The sequence below is a fragment of the Papilio machaon genome, chromosome 29, assembly GCF_912999745.1.
Source record: "Papilio machaon chromosome 29, ilPapMach1.1, whole genome shotgun sequence".
In the NCBI taxonomy this organism is placed as follows: domain Eukaryota; kingdom Metazoa; phylum Arthropoda; class Insecta; order Lepidoptera; family Papilionidae; genus Papilio; species Papilio machaon.
Window position 1 is genome coordinate 780,695 of NC_060014.1, and position 20,017 is coordinate 800,711.

The 20,017-nt window shown below is 37.0% G+C and overlaps 3 protein-coding genes, 1 long non-coding RNA gene and 1 pseudogene across 4 annotated transcripts; 2 read left to right on the top strand and 3 right to left on the bottom strand.

Annotated features, from left to right (window-relative positions):
• Window positions 1–2,139: 2,139 nt before the first annotated feature.
• LOC106708120 lies at window positions 2,140–4,295 on the bottom strand (annotated as a pseudogene).
• Window positions 4,296–6,058: 1,763 nt separating this feature from the next.
• Window positions 6,059–8,423, top strand: LOC106711738 (protein ALP1-like). Its single transcript, XM_045685300.1, has 2 exons — window positions 6,059–6,369; window positions 7,437–8,423. Exons 1-2 carry the CDS (start codon window positions 6,059–6,061, stop codon window positions 8,332–8,334), a joined length of 1,209 nt encoding a protein of 402 aa, XP_045541256.1. The 3' UTR covers window positions 8,335–8,423.
• On the bottom strand, window positions 6,337–8,715 carry LOC123722742. The gene is made up of 2 exons (XM_045685301.1): window positions 8,451–8,715; window positions 6,337–7,208 (listed from the first exon to the last, which is right to left on the bottom strand). The coding sequence occupies exons 1-2, from the start codon at window positions 8,635–8,637 to the stop codon at window positions 6,499–6,501; spliced, it is 897 nt and encodes a 298-aa protein (XP_045541257.1). The 5' UTR covers window positions 8,638–8,715; the 3' UTR covers window positions 6,337–6,498.
• Window positions 8,716–11,793: 3,078 nt separating this feature from the next.
• On the top strand, window positions 11,794–15,655 carry LOC123722746. Its single transcript, XR_006756550.1, has 3 exons — window positions 11,794–12,072; window positions 12,103–12,105; window positions 15,281–15,655. It is a non-coding gene; the product is annotated as an uncharacterized LOC123722746 (long non-coding RNA).
• Window positions 13,083–15,276, bottom strand: LOC106711680. Its single transcript, XM_045685335.1, has 2 exons — window positions 14,982–15,276; window positions 13,083–13,750 (listed from the first exon to the last, which is right to left on the bottom strand). Exons 1-2 carry the CDS (start codon window positions 15,112–15,114, stop codon window positions 13,104–13,106), a joined length of 780 nt encoding a protein of 259 aa, XP_045541291.1. The 5' UTR covers window positions 15,115–15,276; the 3' UTR covers window positions 13,083–13,103.
• Window positions 15,656–20,017: the final 4,362 nt, after the last annotated feature.

A 20,017-nucleotide genomic window follows, 5' to 3' on the forward strand; every position in this document is an offset into this window, starting at 1 on the left:
ACCGCTGATCTCCAACAAAATGGCCGAATTTATCAACTCATCCTATAAGTAACCATCCTTTTGTTTTTAAAGATGGACCTCGGACACCTGTCTTTTTGCTATCTACCAACCTAATTTTTTTTTAAAGTATATTTAATCATACATAAAGCAACGAATATAATATAATGAAAAGGTCTGTTACAAACTTTTGGCCTCCCTAATGGACCTAAAATACCGTGAGTTGGAAATTTATAAGCTAAACAAGTATCACAGTTAGAAATAAACTTAGCAGTATCTTTGTACATGCCAGGCCAATAATAATGTAACGACATTCTACGGTGTGTTTTGAAAATACCCATGTGTTTCCAGTCGAATTCAGAAGTCAACCCAGTACAACTCTTTGAACATCTAAATAATTTATTATTCACTATCATATAATTAGGAAAACTAGTAGGCGACTTCAAACAACCATTATAAATATTCAGATACCATTCATCGTCCGTGTTAGGAATACTATTAACACGTTCGTGGCCGGTAATTTAACTGATAGTTTCGTAAAAAATCACTAAAATTTTCTATACATTTTAGGGACACTGTTATAACCGTACTGTCGTAACACATAATAAAAAAAAGTATTCCTGAAGGCAGTACGGTTATAACCGTAATACGGCTAAGGCCATCATCATCTGACACTAGAGTATCACTGAACCGCTGAACTCTGTTCTCATCATATTTCTTGCAATTTTTCTTGTCTCTATAGACTCCACATCTGAGCTCGACATATCATCATAATTAGGTTGAAATTCTTGATCCGATCCATATTCGCCATCATCACTGTATGGGTCCCGTTCTGGAGTCAACTCTGGAGTAGATGCATCCTCTAAAAGCTCACTATCTGTCTGCTTTTGTGCCATCTACAAAAAATACAAATACCTACATTATACAAATTCAATTGGTAAAATTTGTTCATAATTACGTCAATATATAGCTCAAAGCTATTTTATAGTATAACGATTATTATATTACTGTTTGCAATGAATTCAGCAAAACAAAATTGTACATAAAATCCGTATATTTGTAGGAAATTACAGCAAATTTTTAATATAAAAGAGCGTGCGTCTCGCGTCGTTGTTGCTTTGCGACTGCTGGGACGGGGAAGCGGCGCTCGCGGCGGTGCCAGCTCGCTGCGGTGACGTCATTGGCGCGGGCTCGTGTGACCGGCACTTTAAAGATAACATCAAATCTAATGTGATACACTTTTTTGTTTGTTATGAATGAATGAATATCAGTGAACAAACTTGATCGGCAAACTTCGCTCCATGTCGGTTCCATTGGGTTTTCGAACTCGATTTAGATAGAATTCAAGTCGAGTGGATTCGAGTTACGCCCAACTCGAGTTGACTCGAGTTACCCATCACTATTTAGGTGTAAGGATAGGGGAGGAGTCAGAGCAAGAATCTAGAGCACAGCCATTGGATTGACAGGATTTTGGCGTTTGAGTAGGATCTAGAGGCAGAACTTGATGAGGCATTGACTGGAGTGAAAACAGAAGTCTAGTGTGGAACCGAAGTAGAAGTTGCAACAATATCTGCCTAACTTGGGGAAATATTTTGGATGCCTATAAATATGAGATATTTTCATATTCTTAGCCTATTGATAGACTTTTGTCTAGAATGTTCTGGACATTTAGAATCTGTGGCCACTATGACTAAGGAAGCAGGATGAATTAGAATCAGAAATAGAACAACTATTTCCTGAATGGGCCCGAGCGCACCGGAAGCAGCGAGATTTTGACCTATACTTTTTTTTCTTTTTTTTTGGGGGGGATTTTCGTCCTTTCAGGACATGTCAATCCCATAGTGCCTTTCTTTATGTTTTAATAGACATTTTTTTACATTTGACATTTATACTTTTACATACTAACCTACTATAAAATTAGTAAGTTCGGTTATTATTTTTGCTTTTTGAACTTTTAAATTAATAATATCAGTGCTGTGCTATTAATAATATTGGTGCTGAACCAGAATCCAACCAACTTGCTGATAGCTTGCGGTTATTAAACAGAATTCATTTCATCTTAAAAAAGAATTTTTATATACAAATTTGAATTTAAAAAAGGAACTTGTTAATTTTTTTATAATCTGTCATCAATAATTTTTTTGTAAGGCCTGTACTTTATTAAGTTATTTAAAAAGTTTTGTATATCCCTAGACTATATTGTGTGTGTATTATACTAGGTGTTGTTAAATACCATAGGTGTTTCCCTTCAATAATTTGTAGGATAGTAGGGTTGCAGATTCTTTTAAATGAAGAATTAAATGAAACGCATCAACTCGAGTCGCTATTAAAATCGGGAGGAAGCTTTATTTATTTTTTATTTTCTTTGTCAGTTTGACAGCTAGCGTTCTGAAACATTCAACACTAGGAATATTACGGATAAGGATTGAATTACTTCCAATCTAAACCTAACCTTTTCCTCAACTTCAAATTTTGTAGTTTGGTATCTTCTAACATTAATTGGGCATTTTCAGTTTCAATGTCAATTTTTTTTTCTTAGCTTGTAAATAATCTGTTAGAGCATTTTCTTTTTGCAGTCTGGCTTTTGATAGATCCTCATTCAATTTCAATTTTCGCTTCCTGCAAAAGTAATGATCTGTCATTACAGGGTTTTAACAACTATAGTGGTATGTAGATTTTATATATCCTAGATAAATACAACATATGAATAGAAAAGACTTGGTTATTTACCTAATGTTGCTTTACCACTAGCTTTACCAAAGTAAGAACTTCTTTCAGTGGGTGTTTTAAGTACAATGTTTAGTTCTTTCTCAGAAGAATGTACACCTTCACCACTAACTACAATACCACCACCAATACCATTACCTACTTTATCAGCAATAAGAGAATCGATACATAAATTTTCCACATTGTCAGATGACACAACATTATCTATTTCAACAGCATCGCCTATGAACTCTACTGTGAACCTTGAACATGTGTTGCCCAGTAGTGTCATGACTTGGTCCAAAACTTCGTCAGGTGGGAAAAAGCCGCCCCCAGTCTGTAAGAGAAATAAATTAGTACCTAGTACTCATGACACCAAAGTAACATTTACAGGGAAAAGTTAGTAATCACAAAAAGCAACCTTATTAAGGCTGCTTCTCATGCTTGCACAACGTTTGCGAGCAGTGTCGGTGCAGGTTCGTTAAGAATCATTGGAAGATCTTACTTGATCGCGTGCTTGTTGTAAGGTTGGACGTTGAAATTGAAGTGAAAAAGATGGCGCCGACGGCCGCCGGCCGGTCGGCCGTCGGCGCGAGAGCAGCGATGACAGTGCGCTGTCGCTGCTCTGTGGCAATATTGCCACTTTTTAAATATGGCGTAGACAAGCAGATTTTTTTAAGTTTTCCCACTTTAAACGAAGTTGAGTCGTCGTTCGTGGAAAAGAAGAGATGGCAGAATTAAATTCGCTTGCAAGTGACTGTCAAGCCTCGTCTTTTATTTTATTAGTAACAGCATTTGTCGCTTTACTCATAATAACAGTGTTAGCTGCCACAAGCTGTACTAACAACTCGGTCTCATCTCTCGTCATCGGTGCGGCTTTAGCAACCTATAAAAATAACAAACTTAAATATTTGGAGGCACAACAATGAATTGGATAGATAGATAGATAGATAAGCCTTTATTCACTGACAAGTTTTTTTTTTAAACTTAAATTATTATCTTATATAAAACTAAAACAAAACAATTATAAGTACATAACAAAATTTTCAGCATCCAGTTTCCTTGTCAGGTTGTCGTTCGACATAGGCCTCCCCTAGATTCTTCCACACTTCCCTGTCCCGGGCTAATCTTCTCCACCCCTTCGGTAGATCATCTTCCCATCTCTTTACTTGACATCCTCTTTGTCTTTTCCCATTTCTGGGGTACCATTCCATTACTTGTCTGGTCCATTTATCTTTATTTGTCCTTGTAGTATTCGACCATTATATTTGGCTCGCCTACGTACCACCACGTGCTACCGGTCCAACCGACTGAGCCCGATCGGCTCCCTACCTCGGTAGGTAATACCTTTAGTACAGGTGTACCGGCTTACACTTGTGACGTATACGCTCGAGACAAACGACACTTTGTTTACATACACTACAGTCCTCATTATGTGTCCTGTCCAATTCTATTTCAGTTTTTTGATTTTTTTAGAGACGTCGCTTACTTTTGTTTTCTTTCTGATTTTTGAAATAGTCCATCGATCTCGTAGTTTTATGTTTAGCATGCTATGAATTAGTTTAATAGAAATGAATACTTACAGAAGTCATTTTAGTTTAACTGCAAGTTGATACTTATAAAATCTTTTATATCGAAATAACAAACAATTCGTCAATATCCGCGCCAAATGTCACTGTTGAAGTTTTCGTTCTGTTATACGAAAGAATGAGTTTAGGTTTTTTTTAAAAAAAAATAACCTTTTTACACAAGCTTTATTTCACACACAACTTAACGAGGATTTAGTAAAGGGAAACTTTACTTCACACACGACTTGACGAGGATTTAGTAAAGGGAAACTTTACTTCACACACGACTTGACGAGGATTTAGTAAAGGGAAACTTTATTTCACACACGACTTGACGAGGATTTTGTAAAGGAAAAGTAACCTTCTCTTCCGAAGGCTGGAGTGAGATTGACTCTGTTCGCTAGCTTTTACGGAGAGCTTAGCCTAATGTCTAGTCTTCAAGATTTTAGCAAGTGTAGCAAGTAGTCAGTAGAGGGAGTGTATACAACAGTACGTTCTGTTGCACGATTGAACTAACAGTTAAATTTATTGAAAAATAAAGCTTAAAATAGTATTTTTTTATAATTCATGATTTTTTTTTTTTATTTATTTAAAAACAACTGCATAGCATCCTTACAGTACGCAACCAATTTGACACTATACATACTAGTTTACACGATAACATTTATAATAACAGTAAAAAACACATAACAATAGCAAATAAAAAAAAAACATAGATAAACAGTGCAAGAATATATCAACGCGTAAAATCGAACTGTCTAAATTAGAAATAAATAACAATTTGAACAATATATAATTTACTTACACAAAATCAAATATATTGACTCGGATATTTCTTTTAACTTTGTAAAAATTCATAAATGGAACGTTTTGGTAATCGGATAGGCACCTCAAAAAAGCTATCCATGGTTTGTTATAGATAGAACTTATCGATGATTGTGAAATGCAATCTGTGTATAGATTACATGTTACGGTTTATCCGCGATAGTGTTCTATCGGTCACTGTACTTAGGTTATTGTAAACGGTCGTTAGTAGTATACAACTTGATTGTTTAGAGTTTAGACTCACAGAATCAAACAGAAGAAACAAATATCAATGAAAGCTCTCAGAATGAGCCATTGACATCTTCAAGTAATGAGAATTTGACAGTAGTATGTTGAATAGACAAGCTGATGAGACTTATTATCCGGATACAGATGATTATGAGATCATCATATATAATGAATATGCATAAAATAGAATTACATTGAGGTCACATTAAAAAAAAACATGAAAGGCAATACTTTCACGTGTCTTATGGAATTTTCAGATCCAATTACTGTTTAAGAAGCATTATCAGGTCCAAATGCAAGGCAATGGATGAAGAGTATAAATCCTTACTTGAAAACAATACTTGGGAATTGACCAACTAATAAACATGCCATACCATGCAAGTGGGTCTATGAGGTAAAGAAAAAAAAAATTGAGAAACAGTTAAGTATAAGGCACGTCTCATAATTAAAGGGTGTTCTCAAAGGCCTGGAATTGACTACACTGAAAGTTTTTCACCTGTTGTTAGACTTGTATCTCTAAGGCCCCTCGCCCACGGCGACTTTTTGTAGCGATGCTGTCGCGATGGTGTCGCGCGTCCTTATCGATACAGTAGCGAAGCAGTCGCTAGCTGTGTGCCCTCGCCCACGGGCCCAGATTCAGTCGCGATACAAACGCGATACTTTCGCGCTTCTGTCGCGATGCAAACGCGATTCAGTAACGGCACAAAAATACCAGCGATAGCTACAGTTGCAAGATGGACTCCGTTGAAGCAACATTAGTCACGTTGTCTTTAGTGCTGCTTTTACGTAAGCAGCCGAAGCGTAGGCAACGAAAGCAGCGTCAATATTGGATGCACCCATTTAATAAAGAAAGATTACTCTGTGGACATCATGTAACAACGTTTAAAATACTAAAAAACTATGATCTCAAATTCAGAAGTTGTTATAGAATGTCTTATTCGACGTTTTGTGAATTGCTTTCCATTGTAAAACCAGAGTTGACACGCAAAAATACAGTGATGAGACAATGTATATCAGCTGAAGAACGACTAACAATAACTTTAAGGTAAGAAAAACCAAATATTATGTTAATTATCTTATAATAGATTTTGCACATTTTTAATCACAACTAAAAAATACTTATTAATAATTCTATATTAATCATAAACAGGTTTGTAATTTCTTACTTTTTACTTTACGGCGAATATATGTTTGTGATAATAGAATCTTGTGTAGAATTATCATTACTGTAATTATATTCATTTTCATTATCATTATGTTGCAATGAACTACCTGCAGTATTGACATTGGCACCAGCAGGCGTTGGCGGCGAGGGGTAGCTATTTATTAGTTGCGACACGCTACTTTCAGTACTTGTACGAGCAGTAGTTGTGTCGTAGCTTTGGTATCCAGACTGATATCCATAGTGACTGGTGTATGCAGACGTTTGTGCCATATTGTTATATTTGCGAAGCAAATTTATCATTTCAGCTTTCGCATCGAGTTTATATTCTTCCTTTATGGAATTAAAATGTGGAAAAAGCGAAAGTAAAAAATGTTGATCTGGATGTTGAATGGTAGGCGTGACTTTGTTCAATTTCTCAGTTAGAATTTCGTACAATTTGTTTTGTGCATCATCATCGCCATCACTTTTTTTAAGCTTCTTTGATTTTGGAATAACAAAAGATTCCAGACAGCCTTCGGAGTCGTTTTCCTCCTCCTCAGTAACTGTAGGTCGACTTGGCGGTCTGATTTCGGTCAAAGGTTGTAAAAATGTCAATAATTTATAATAAACATATTGTTTTCTGGGTTTAGCCCCGGACCCACTGGGAGAGTTTTTTTCCTTTAGCCGTTCTCTGTTAAAGCAATCTTTTAAACTTTTCCATTTTTTCTGGAGTTCAATAGCTGAAAAAACATATACCAGTTTAAAGTTAAAGTTTAAAGTAGACAATTATTAGATAAAATAGGTACGTAGGCCTTTCTGTTAAATAATCTGGTTCCCTGACATGACAGCTTACTAGGGTTGACAAAATTTTTGGCTTTGATAATTAATTATATTTTTTACGGGGTATTTTGTAACACGTTGTATATATATGTATGTATTTTATAATAATTTATTTTCTTTTTTTACAGGTACTTAGCAACTGGATGTAATTTCACAGATCTTCATTTGGATTTTAAATGTGGACATACTACTGCACGTACGATTGTGAAGGAAACTGTGGAAGTAATATGGAAAAAATTAAAAGACATCTCCATGCCAGAACCAACAGAAGAATTACATTTAGAAACCGCTGAAGGATTTATGAAACATGCAAATTTTCCTAACTTAATTGGAGCAATAGATGGAAAACATATAAGAATTATAAAACCATGTCATACCGGCTCAGAATATTACAATTATAAACATTTTTTTTCCATCGTGTTGCTAGCAATATGTGACGCTAATTACAATTTCATAGATATAGATGTCGGATGCTATGGAAAGAGCTCAGATTCAACAATACATGACAGCAGCGAATGGATAAAAAAGTTACGACAAGGAAATTATAATATACCTCAATCAAGACCTATATCTAACAATGGAATACCTATACCGTTTTCGTTTATTGGCGATGAAGGATTTGCCTTATCACAACACTTGCAAAGACCATACGCTGGTAAACATTTACCACGAAATAAGAGAATATATAATTACCGCTTGACGCGCGCACGGCGTTATATTGAATGTACGTTTGGTATATTGAGTAACAAATTTAAAATTTTCAACCGGCCCATAAACGTTAATGTTGATTTTGCTACGAATATTGTTAAAGCGTGTTGCGTATTGCACAATTTTATACGTAAGCGAGATGGGTACAAATTTGATCACACTTTGAGTATAGTCGGATTCCAAGATCCACCTGCCAGTGAAAATTTACATTTAATTAGAAGACGAGGTTCAGAACTAAGTGGTACTGCAATTCGAAACATATATACTGACTATTTCACCGGTGTAGGTTCTGTACCGTGGCAAGATTCAAAAATTTGAAATAATGTAACCTAAAATGGCTATAAGTAACTAGAAAGAGCTGTAAACGTAACTTGATTCGTTCATTCTAGAACATCTCATTATTCTCACCGCTCATCTACAATTAAATAACTTACCACAAGCATTGTTTTCTTTATTTGTTTTTTCTCCAAATTCTGAATTAAATATTTCATTTATCTCTTCCCATGCCTTTCTTTTTGCAATCTTATTCGAATACTCAGGAAGACGAGAGTCCCATATTACAGGACGGTTCTGAATTGCCATAATAAATGTTTCAGTGTCGAACGACTCCATTTTGCGCATTTGACAGACAACAGCACTCTCGACCTGTCTGTGTTGCACTGATTGCTCGGTTCTCCACTCACGCGCCACCCTCCCTCCGTTCTCTCCCCGATGTCGTCCGACACGGTCGCGCGTTGCATCGATACAGTCGCGATGCTGTAGCGCGTTAGTAGCGCGTTGGCATCGCTTCTGTAGCGCGTTGCAAATGCGACTAACAAGCGTTAGTAGCGATGCTGTCGCGCGTTTACGAAACGCGCGACAGCATCGCTACAAAAAGTCGCCGTGGGCGAGGGCCCTTATACTCCTTGACTATTTGGGGACAGTCGACATCGATTTTGCTTTTTGTCTCCTTACAGTATCTTTTCATTTTTTCGACAGGTTCTACGCCTACATATGAACTAATTAGGGTAACAGGTTTGTTATCGTTCCATCTCACTACCGATAATCTATTTTTGTTGCACACTACTTGTGAATAACTTCCTCTAGGCTTCTTTTTCATCTCTTTCTCTGAAGGCAACACTTTTTCTGCTCCTCTAAGTCTATTGTTTCTTATAGTCCCCAAACCAAATATACCGTATTCTTCGCGTAGAATGTAAAACAGCTCAGGGCAGGAAAAAAAATTGTCACAGAAAACAAAAGCCGGTTTGAATTTTATGCTTTGACATAAAGCGATTACAATTCGTCCTCCGAAACCTATAGAAGCTTCCTTATCTGAAAACGTGTAAAATCTGAATGTATCTTCGCCACCATAAAGAAGAAAATCATATACCATGCCTGAGACTCCGGCGCGGACATAATTTTTGAAACCCCACTTGTTGGGTTTGTCCTTCATATATTGACGGCGTTTTCCAGCTTTGGTTCCTTTATACGGAATCATCATCTCGTCTATACTAAACTTCCGTTCATTTTCCTGTGCTAGACAATTTTGTCTTACTTTCTGCACAAATGGCCTCACTTTGTAATATCGGTCGGAATCCTGTATATTATTGTCAACGAAGTGCAAATTGCGACGTATTTGTTGATATCGTTTTAGTGTCATCAAATCTGCTACTAAGTTATACCTGTATCGTAAACTCCAAAAGTCCGTATATGCTGGCATATTCACGACCCCCATTATAATATGTATGGCTAGAAAATCGCGAAGCTCATCTTCCGTCAAACCAAGTGAACGTCCAGTGTTTCCTATTGAGTAAGAATTTGTTTGCTCTACGATATCTGTTAGAATGTCTGGCGAAAAAAATTTATAAAAATAATCCATCGCTGATATATCCGGAACATCTGTATAATTGGAGTCTTCTTCTATAATAGCTCTGTGTCGAAAAACGGCTTTTTTCCACTGATAGTTCAAAGTAAATTTTTTCATTAGTCTCGGTCTTTTCCGGACAGGAACGGTGGGCTGACGACGTCGGGATCTGGTTTTTGGATTTGGTGGATTTACTGGAGTAAGAGGAGTTGTTGGGAGTGACGGAATATCACTCAGCACCGGTACTTTATTGCAATTTGGTTCTAAAGACGGACTTGAATATACTGTTTGAAAAATGGGCGTAAGTGGAACATTGTCGCTGTTGTAATGTTCGTCATCATCTACAATGTTTAGTCTTTCCAAGGAAGAATGAATAGAAGGTGCTGGAGAAGAAAATGAAGAAAGCGGGGTGCGTACACGAAATTCCTCTTCGACATCTGAGCGCTCGCTATCGTCAGAGGGTGCATTTTCAGCAGGCACAAGAGCTAATATTCTACCACCTCGAGTTAGTAGCGTTTGCTGGCAACAAAGAAACAAAAAAACATGCTTCAACCAAAAATAAAAAGCAATCCCAAATCACAAATACATGCGGTATCTTGCAAATTACAAATAAAGCATTTCATTACAAACTTGGCAATGTACGCTGTGTCATACAGATAAAACGAAGGGTCTTTCATTACGAATTTGGCAATGTATGCCACAGCATACATCAGTTTACCGACCAAAATAAACTCAAAACACAAAGTCACCATACACAAAAACATATCAAATCCATTCGATTATACTGTTATGCATAAAATATAGTTCATAAAAACACCACAAACCATGTCAAACCAAGTTAAAATAATATAAATACCTTAGTCAACACAGATGAGCTACGCCGGGCCGCCATTTTCGAGACCGAATGTCAAAATAAGTGTTGCCAGAGACGTGTTTTATTTTTCCTTATAAAAATAATTAGTATTGCAATGAATTAAAATGATTTGTGACACAGACATTTTTATTATACTATGTCAAATATTTTTACAAAGTTAATGTATGCCAGTACATACACTGCCAATTTAAGGGTTAAAGGTTCTGGTGGTGGTTTTAGCGGTGGCAGTGATATTTTTCCAGATGCGCAACATAAACCAGCTGATTCACCTTTGTACTTGAAAACATGACAATGTTGACACTCTTTGTCCATACTACCAATCGTGATCAATGCATGGTGATGAATAATCTATTTCAGGATCATATTCAAACGCGAGACGATTAAGTGATGCTCGTGCCAATGCTCGATTATCTTGTACTCGCTGTTGGTTACGTTCTCTATGTGCGTTGGTCGCTCGTTGACGTGCCTCTCGTTGTCTTAATGTATTAGCACGAAGACGTTGAGCACGTTGCTCTAAATTTTCATTTGCACGTGTACATGCAGCTCGATCTCTTAAATTTACATTATCCATAGAATGTTCTTCTACTGTTCTATTCAATCGATGATCATGAACTAATTGCGCGTGCTGAGTACGTCGACCAATATTTCTTGCTCTTCCACGAAGACGTGGCATTTTTCTACAAAAATAAAATATTGCAAAATAATATACAATGAATATGAGTTACTTATTGATAATGAATTTTTAATTAATTAACTCAAAAGATTTATTATGACAAATTTTAGATAAAGAACATGTAATCGCATTTTGTGAGTTTTTTTATTTAATATCTCCAAAAATGAATTAATTGTCAATAAAAATAATTAAAAAAATTCAATCCTCTAACTACACAAATAAACTTGAAGGTTATGTTGGTTGTTAATAAACGCACGTGTAAATTAAAAAAGATAATTTATAAAAAATATACTAAATTATAAATATACTAAAATATATAAATATACTAAATTTACAAAATGTATAAGTTATTTATATACACTTCAGAACTCTTCGAAAACTAATTACATTAAATATTTTAATTAGCAACTTCACTTGAATAACACAATTATAACACAAAATAACGAAATACTTTTTCAAATTGATCGTAGCACTATCTGTCGGGGCAAACTAAAATTGAAATAGAATAATATGGGTCCGTTCACACAGACCGGCTCGGAGAGCATCGGCCTGCTTTTTTCTTTTCACACAGACCGGGTCGTATACGCTTGGAATTGGCCGGAGCGGAGCCGCCAACTATTTCACATCGACCGGCTGGAAGAGATCTGAAAGCGGGTGCGGTTGGATGTGCTCGGAGCCGGTCGGATGCGCTCGGAGCCGGTCGGATGTGCTCGGAGCCGGTCGGATGCGCTCGGAGCCGGTCGGATGTGCTCGGAGCCGGTCGGATGCGCTCGGAGCCGGTCGGATGCGCTCGGAGCCGGTCGGATGCGCTCGGAGCCGGTCGGATGCGCTCGGAGCCGGTCGGATGCGCTCGGAGCCGGTCGGATGCGCTCGGAGCCGGTCGGATGCGCTCGGAGCCGGTCGGATGCGCTCGGAGCCGGTCGGATGTGCTCGGAGCCGGTCGGATGCGCTCGGAGCCGGTCGGATGCGCTCGGAGCCGGTCGGATGCGCTCGGAGCCGGTCGGATGCGCTCGGAGCCGGTCGGATGCGCTCGGAGTCGGGTGGATACACTACAAAGGCAGTGCCAGTATTCCGCGCAGTCTAAGTTTTGTTTTCGGTGTGTTAACGTGTGCTTTTCGAAACATGGATTTAGATAGCTCCGACGAAGAAATATATTTGTTAGCAAGATTACTTGAAATAGAACATAGGAAACGTAAGCGCAAGCGGAAACAAATATGGGTAAAACATATTTGGAAAAACAGACTAATCCATGGGGAGTTTCACACCATTTTCGAGGAATTGAAGAGAGATAGCCTAAAATTTTATGAGTATTATCGTATGGAATATTGGCAATTTTTGAAATTGACAGATTTGTTAAGAGTACATATAACAAAAAAGACTACAAATTATCGTTGCACCATTACAGCCGAAGAAAGGTTAACGGTAACTTTAAGGTAAATAAAAAACAATTATTTATACTAATCATGTTATTTAGATCACAAAATCACAGCCCTCCATTTATTAAGCATTGTTTACGTTAATGAAATGTAAATTACTTATACTAATCATGTTAAATAACACAAACATCTAAATAGATCACAAAATCACAGCCCTCCATTTATTAAGCATTATTTACGTTAATGAAATGTAATTAAATAGTACAGATTTGTGTGTGTTTAATTATTATTATTATAATTATTATTGTTTTTGATTGTTTATTATTTTGTATTTTGTGTGCTGGTATTGTACCCGTAAGTAGTCTGATCTGGATAGTTTTGAGGAATATAGGTTTCGTTTGACACTAGGTAAGTAGATTGATTAGTCGATGGCGGTGAATTTATAGACAAAGAATAATTCAAATCTGTACTATTTTCATACAGACTTAATTCAGCTTCATTAACAATGTTAAACACGCGCCTTTTAATTCGTGCTTGGACTTCTTTTGGGAATGTTTCCACTGTATCTGACATAGACAAAAAAAAATTACGTAATGCCTTGTCACGGGGTGTAGTATTTCTTTTTTCTTCAAGATACTCTTCGAAAACCGTAGCAACATCTTTGCTTAAGCGTGGTCTCTTTTTCGAGCCAGAAGTACTTGCAAGCGATTCAACTTCAGAATGGTCAGAACGTTTAGATGATGTCGATGGTGGTGGTATTGGTGTGCCAGGCTCTGAATCATCCGATGATAATGTTACATTAGATATTTGGTTTCGATTGCGAAAAAATGGTATTATAAAAGAAAGTTCTTTTTCAAATTTTATCAATTTGGACGTAGTTGCACCATCGCCACTCTTGCCTTTTCGGTTATAATAGGCTTTTCTGAAGTTATCTCGCAGTTTCTTCCAACGATCCTGGCACTGCGTCACTGGAAAGAACAGAAATGAAAAATTAATAACATAACTCTTTTTTATTTTATAGTTCGTTTTGGTACGGCAGTCTTATATTTCTATTTTGTGTGTTTGTTTTATTTTTACAGATTCCTCATCACTGGTTGCAGTTTCAAAAACTTGTCATTTAATTTTCGAATGGGAATTTCTACAGTTCATTCAATTATTCATGAGACAATCAGAGTAATTTGTGATGTTTTGATGCCCATAGTTATGCAGATGCCAGATGAAGAAATGTGGGAAAAGGTTTCACGTGATTTCTTTAATATTTGGAATTTTCCTAACTGTTTGGGCGCTATAGACGGAAAGCATGTCAATATACAGGCACCAGATAATAGTGGAAGCTTATACTATAATTATAAAAACTTTTTCAGTACAGTGTTACTAGCTGTGGTCGACGCGAAATACAGTTTTTTAATTGTTGATGTCGGATCATATGGTAAAAATAGCGACGGCGGAATTTTACAGAATTCAAAATTTTGGAAAAAACTCAACACCAATAAGTTAAAGCTGCCCCCAAATAAACCTCTACCTAGTACCACTGAAAGCTTACCACATGTTTTTATAGGAGACGAGGCATTTCCTTTGAGCAATAATATATTGCGGCCGTATCCAAGAGAACAAGCAAGAACAGAATTATCAAAAAAAGTATTTAATCTGCGTTTAAGCAGGGCAAGAAAAGTCGTAGAATGTGCATTTGGAATGCTAACTCAAAGATTTGAAATTTATCAAAAACGAATGAAAATTCAGCCGAAGTACTGTGATTTAATTATATTAGCAACTACATGTTTACATAATTTTTTAATAGAAAATCGGACGCCAGGACAAGAGAATGAATTTCACAGCAATATAAATTTATTAACAGCAATAACAGACAATAATAATGAAAACAGTTCTAATAGCGACGCAGTTCTAACCACAAGGAATAAATTTAAGGATTATTTTTCATCAAGTGGTGCTTTAGATTGGCAAGATCAAGTGGCTACGCGAGTTTCTTAAGTTATATTTAATAAAAATTGTCTACTACATAAGTATATTCTAACGATCAGATACTCAAACGAGTTTTTAAAGTAAGGGCGCATTTAAACTCATGTTATTCCTATTTTGACTTTGAATCTAACACGTCGCAGCACGAGTTTAAGAAGCCCTTGCTTTAAAATTCGTTTGAGTATCTGGGGGTAGGTGTAAAACAATGAAAACCTTACTTACCACTTATTCCGAGACATTTGCTAATTTCCTCCCATGCATTGTCTTTCATTATCCGATCGCTATATGATGGCTTGGTTATGTCAAATAAACACTCATATTTTGACACGAGTATTATTAATTTTTCATCATTCATCTTTTCGTACAAGTACGCACAACTATTACGTTCAAATGTTGCTATCAAAATGGCGGTCGGCGCGGCCGCAGCGCTCACGCAATCGGAGCCGATCGGCTACGCGATAGAGAAAGAGCACGCAATCGGAGCCGACAGGCTGCGCAAGCGAGAAAGAGCACGCAATCAGAGCCGATCGGCTGCGCGAGCGAGAAAGAGCACGCAAGCGGAGCCGGTCGGCTCCTTTTATTACTTCACACGAAGCGCGTTCAGGCATTTTTAATGACAAAAAAGGTGCAAATGCAAAAATAAACTTTACTACAATCACTCAAAACACTGTTTCCAACGTGATAAAAATCTGCTCTCCTCTCCGAGCCGGTCTGTGTGAACGGACCCTATTGAATGCGATGATAGCGCCGTCCGCCGGATCTAATGTAAAACATTCCAAAATCAACAACTCCTTATAAATAAGAAATTAATTGAAAAAACATTTTCCAGTAGACCAAACTGTAAATCTAAACCATTCTCGAATCTCCACGAACACACACAAAAAATTTCATCAAAATTGGTCCAGTCGTTTAGGAGGAATTCAGTCACATACACACGCAAACAAGATATATATATATATATATATATATATATATATATATATATATATACTTATATATACATATAATTTAACTTAATTATAATTTTTTTTTATTTTTTTTTAACCATTTACAATACTAAACTTACTAGCTAAATTACTTATACTATAACTAGTTTTTTTTTTAGTAGTTTTATGTTTAGCATGCTATGAATTAGTTTAATAGAAATGAATACTTACTGAAGTCATTTTAGTTTAACTGCAAGTTGATACTTATAAAATCTTTTATATCGAAATAACAAACAATTCGTCAATATCCGCGCCAAATGTCACTGTTGAAGTTTTCGTACTGTTAAACGGAAGAATGAGTTTGGGTTTTTTAAAAAAAAAATAACCTTTTTACACAAACTTTATTTCACACACAACTTAACGAGGATTTAGTAAAGGGAAACTTTACTTCACACACGACTTGACGAGGATTTAGTAAAGGGAAACTTTACTTCACACACGACTTGACGAGGATTTAGTAAAGGGAAACTTTACTTCACACACGACTTGACGAGGATTTAGTAAAGGGAAACTTTATTTCACACACGACTTGACGAGGATTTAGTAAAGGGAAACTTTACTTCACACACGACTTGACGAGGATTTAGTAAAGGGAAACTTTACTTCACAAACGACTTGACGAGGATTTAGTAAAGGGAAACTTTACTTCACACACGACTTGACGAGGATTTAGTAAAGGAAAAGTAACCTTCTCTTACGAAGGCTGGAGTGAGACTGACTCTGTTCGCTAGTTTTTACGAGGAGCTTAGCCTAATGTCTAGTCATCAAGATTTTAGCAAGTGTAGCAAGTAGTCAGTAGAGGGAGTGTGTAGGACCATAGGGTCCCTAAAGATGATTAAGGACAGACACTGGCTCACCACTACCACACTGGAGCGCAGGCGCACGTCCGCTTCGTACCGCGTTCGTCACTCAACTACCCAGAGACAGCTGTCCCTCCAGTGTGGTACATGAGACAGTGAATTGTATCTATTCCATAGACACAAACACTACAGAGTGCATATAACAGTACGTTCTGTTGCACGACTGAACTAACAGATAAATTTACGGAAAAATAAAGCTTAAAATAGTATTTATTTATAATTCATGAAAAATCGAACTGTCTAAATTAGAAATAAATAACAATTTGAACAATATATTATTTACTTACACAAAATCAAATATATTGACTCGGATATTTCTTTTAACTTTTTAAAGATTCATAAACGGAACGTTTTGAGAGGATCGGATAGGCACCTCAAAAAAGCTAACCATAGTTTGTTATAGATAGATAGAACTTATCGATGATTGTGAAATGCAATCTGTACATAGATTACGTGTTACGGTTTATCTGCGATAGCATTCTATCGGTCACTGTACTTAGGTTATTGTAAAAGGCCGTTAGTAGTATAAAACTTGATTGTTTAGAGTTTAGACTCACAGAATCAAACAGAAGAAACAAATATCAATGAAAGCTCTCAGAATGAGCCATTGACATCTTCAAGTAATGAGAATTCATTTGACAGTAGTATGTTGAATAGACAAACTAATGAGACTTATTATCCTGATACAGATGATTATGATGATTGCCATAATGAATATGCACAAAATAGAATTACATTGAGGTCACATAAAAAAAAAAAACATGAAAGGCAATACATTCATGTGTCTTATGGAAGTTTTAGATCCAATTACTGTTCAAGAAGCATTATCAGGTCCAAATGAAAGGCAATGGATGAAGAGTATAAATCATTACTTGAAAACAATACTTGGGAATTGACTACTCTACCAGCTAATAAACATGCCATACCAAGTGGGTCTACAAGGTAAAGAAAAAAAATATAGAGAAACAGTTAAGTATAAGGCACGTCTCGTAATTAAAGGGTGTTCTCAAAGGCGTGTAATTGACTACACTGAAAGTTTTTCATCTGTTGTTAGACTTGTATCTCTAAGATACTTATTAGATTTGGCTGTAAAATATGATTTAGATATATGTCAATTGGATGCAGTATCAGCTTTTCTGTAAGGCGACAAAGAAGAGGAGATTTATATGAAGCAGCCACCTCTATATGAGATTAGTGCTGTGATTCTCGCCCTCAAGTCAGCCAAGTCCCTGATGGGTTTTCCATAAACTTTTTCTTTTATAGCACCCTAGTAAAAGAAGTCTAACGGGTTTAAATCCGGTGAAGGAGCTGGCCACGCTATAGCACCGACTCTTCCCATCCACCTACCAGGGTATTCTTCGTCTAGGAAATCCCTTACAGGACGTGCATAATGTGCTGGACACCCATCATGCTGGAACCACATATTCCTGACTGTTTCTAGCGGCACATCTTCCAATAGATTTGATAGTTCGTTTTGTAAGAAGTGTAAGTACGCCTCGCCAGTCAGTGCCTCAGGTAGCTCAAAGGGTCCGATTATTATACCATTCAGTATTCCGGTCCAAATGTTCACTTTAAAACGATATTGGGACCGATCTTCTCTAAGTAGGTTGGGATTTTCTAGGTGCCACTCGTGTAAATTGTGTAGGTTCGTGTATCCGTCCTTTTTAAAAGTAGACTCGTCGGACCACAATATTTTATTGAAAAATTGAGGGTCCTCTCTATGCATGCGCAACATCCTACGATAAAATGCAAGTCTCGCAGGATAATTGCGTGGTAACAGACCCTGTACGCGTTGCACGAGGTACGGGTGAAACTTCTCAGTTTGTAATATGCGATGAGCAGTACTTTTTTGGTACACCTGTACCTCGGCATGCTTAAGAAACAATGTCCTCTTCAGTAATCTGAGATATATAGAGATAAGTTTCTTTATGCCAATACATTAAACAATGTGTAATGATTACAAAAGAAATATAAAAGCTATTAACAGTTCGAGGATATACCCAGCTCCATAGTAATTACCAGACGCCAATTCCTACACCGCCTGATGTACCTACAAATGTTCTATGCACTTATTATAGTTTTCTTTTGAAATGGGGTAATAAATATACACATCAAAAAAGTCTAAGCAACACATATAAATTTCAATTTTACAATGTGTTTTCGCATTAAATACTTAGTATTTTCGTACTTTTATTATTTATTAATGCTTTTTTAATATTAAACAACAATTGTTTTTTTATTTACTTTTTTATAATCTTAATAACCAATAATTACGAGTAAGGAATGTTTGTACGTAGTACAAAGTAAGGTGCCTAATCAACTAAACTTAAAGTAAAATTAAATGGTTGTACAAAAATTGCATAAATTAAGACAAAGTGTGGTCTCCTCTGTTATGGAGAACTTGCTGGCACCGATTATTCATAGAATCGATGAGACTGTTAATGTGATCCTACGGTAATTGCTCCCAATGAAATTTTAGTAAGTCCATCAGTTGTTGGGTTGTTGTCACTCCATCCAAGTCATATAAAACACGTCTCTGGAGCATGTCCCATGCATGCTCGATGGGGTTGAGGTCTGGCGATTGTGCAGGCCAAGGCAATACCAGGAAGTTTTCCCTTGCCAAGTACTCCCGTGTGTGCAATGCTGTATGCGAACGCGAATTGTCATGCATCAAGGTGAAATCGAAGCCAAGCGCTTGTGCGAATGGACGGACATAAGGTCTTAGAACATTCTCAACGTAATTTACAGCGTTCATGTTACCATCTACAAAAACGAGCTCAGTTCGTCTGTTCTTCATAATACCCGCTCATACCATAACTGTTAAGTCGTTGTATGGATGCACTTCCTGAAGCCACCTCAGTCTTTCAGTATTTCCAGGACAACGGTACACTCTTACCCTTCTAGTATCAGGCTAGAACCCAAATCGAGACTCATCGCAAAATAAAATTTTATCCCATTGTTTCCGGGTCCATATAATGTGTTGCCTAAACCATCCATTTCGACGAGCGCGATTCCCGTGACGTATCGGTGGGCACCTAATTGGCCGTCGTGCTCGTAGGCCATACTCATGCAATCGATTTCACACAGTTTGGCAGCTGACAACAACACTATTTGAATTTTGTAGCCTCAAACCTATCTCTCGGGCGGTTAACATCGGCTGGCGTCTTTCAGTCAGTTGTATGTATCGATCTTGCCGTGTTGTTGTACACCTTCCTCGACCTGGGTGCTGCTCAGCAGGATCTCCCGTGTTAGTTTAACGCTGATGAACACGGCAAATAACGCTTCTGTTGATACCAAAATACCGAGATACCTGAGATTGAGTTCTTCCCGCTTGCAACATCCCTACAGCTCTCTGCATTTCATCTGCGTTCAAATGACGTCGCTCCATAACGTAAAAAATGTCTCAAAATAC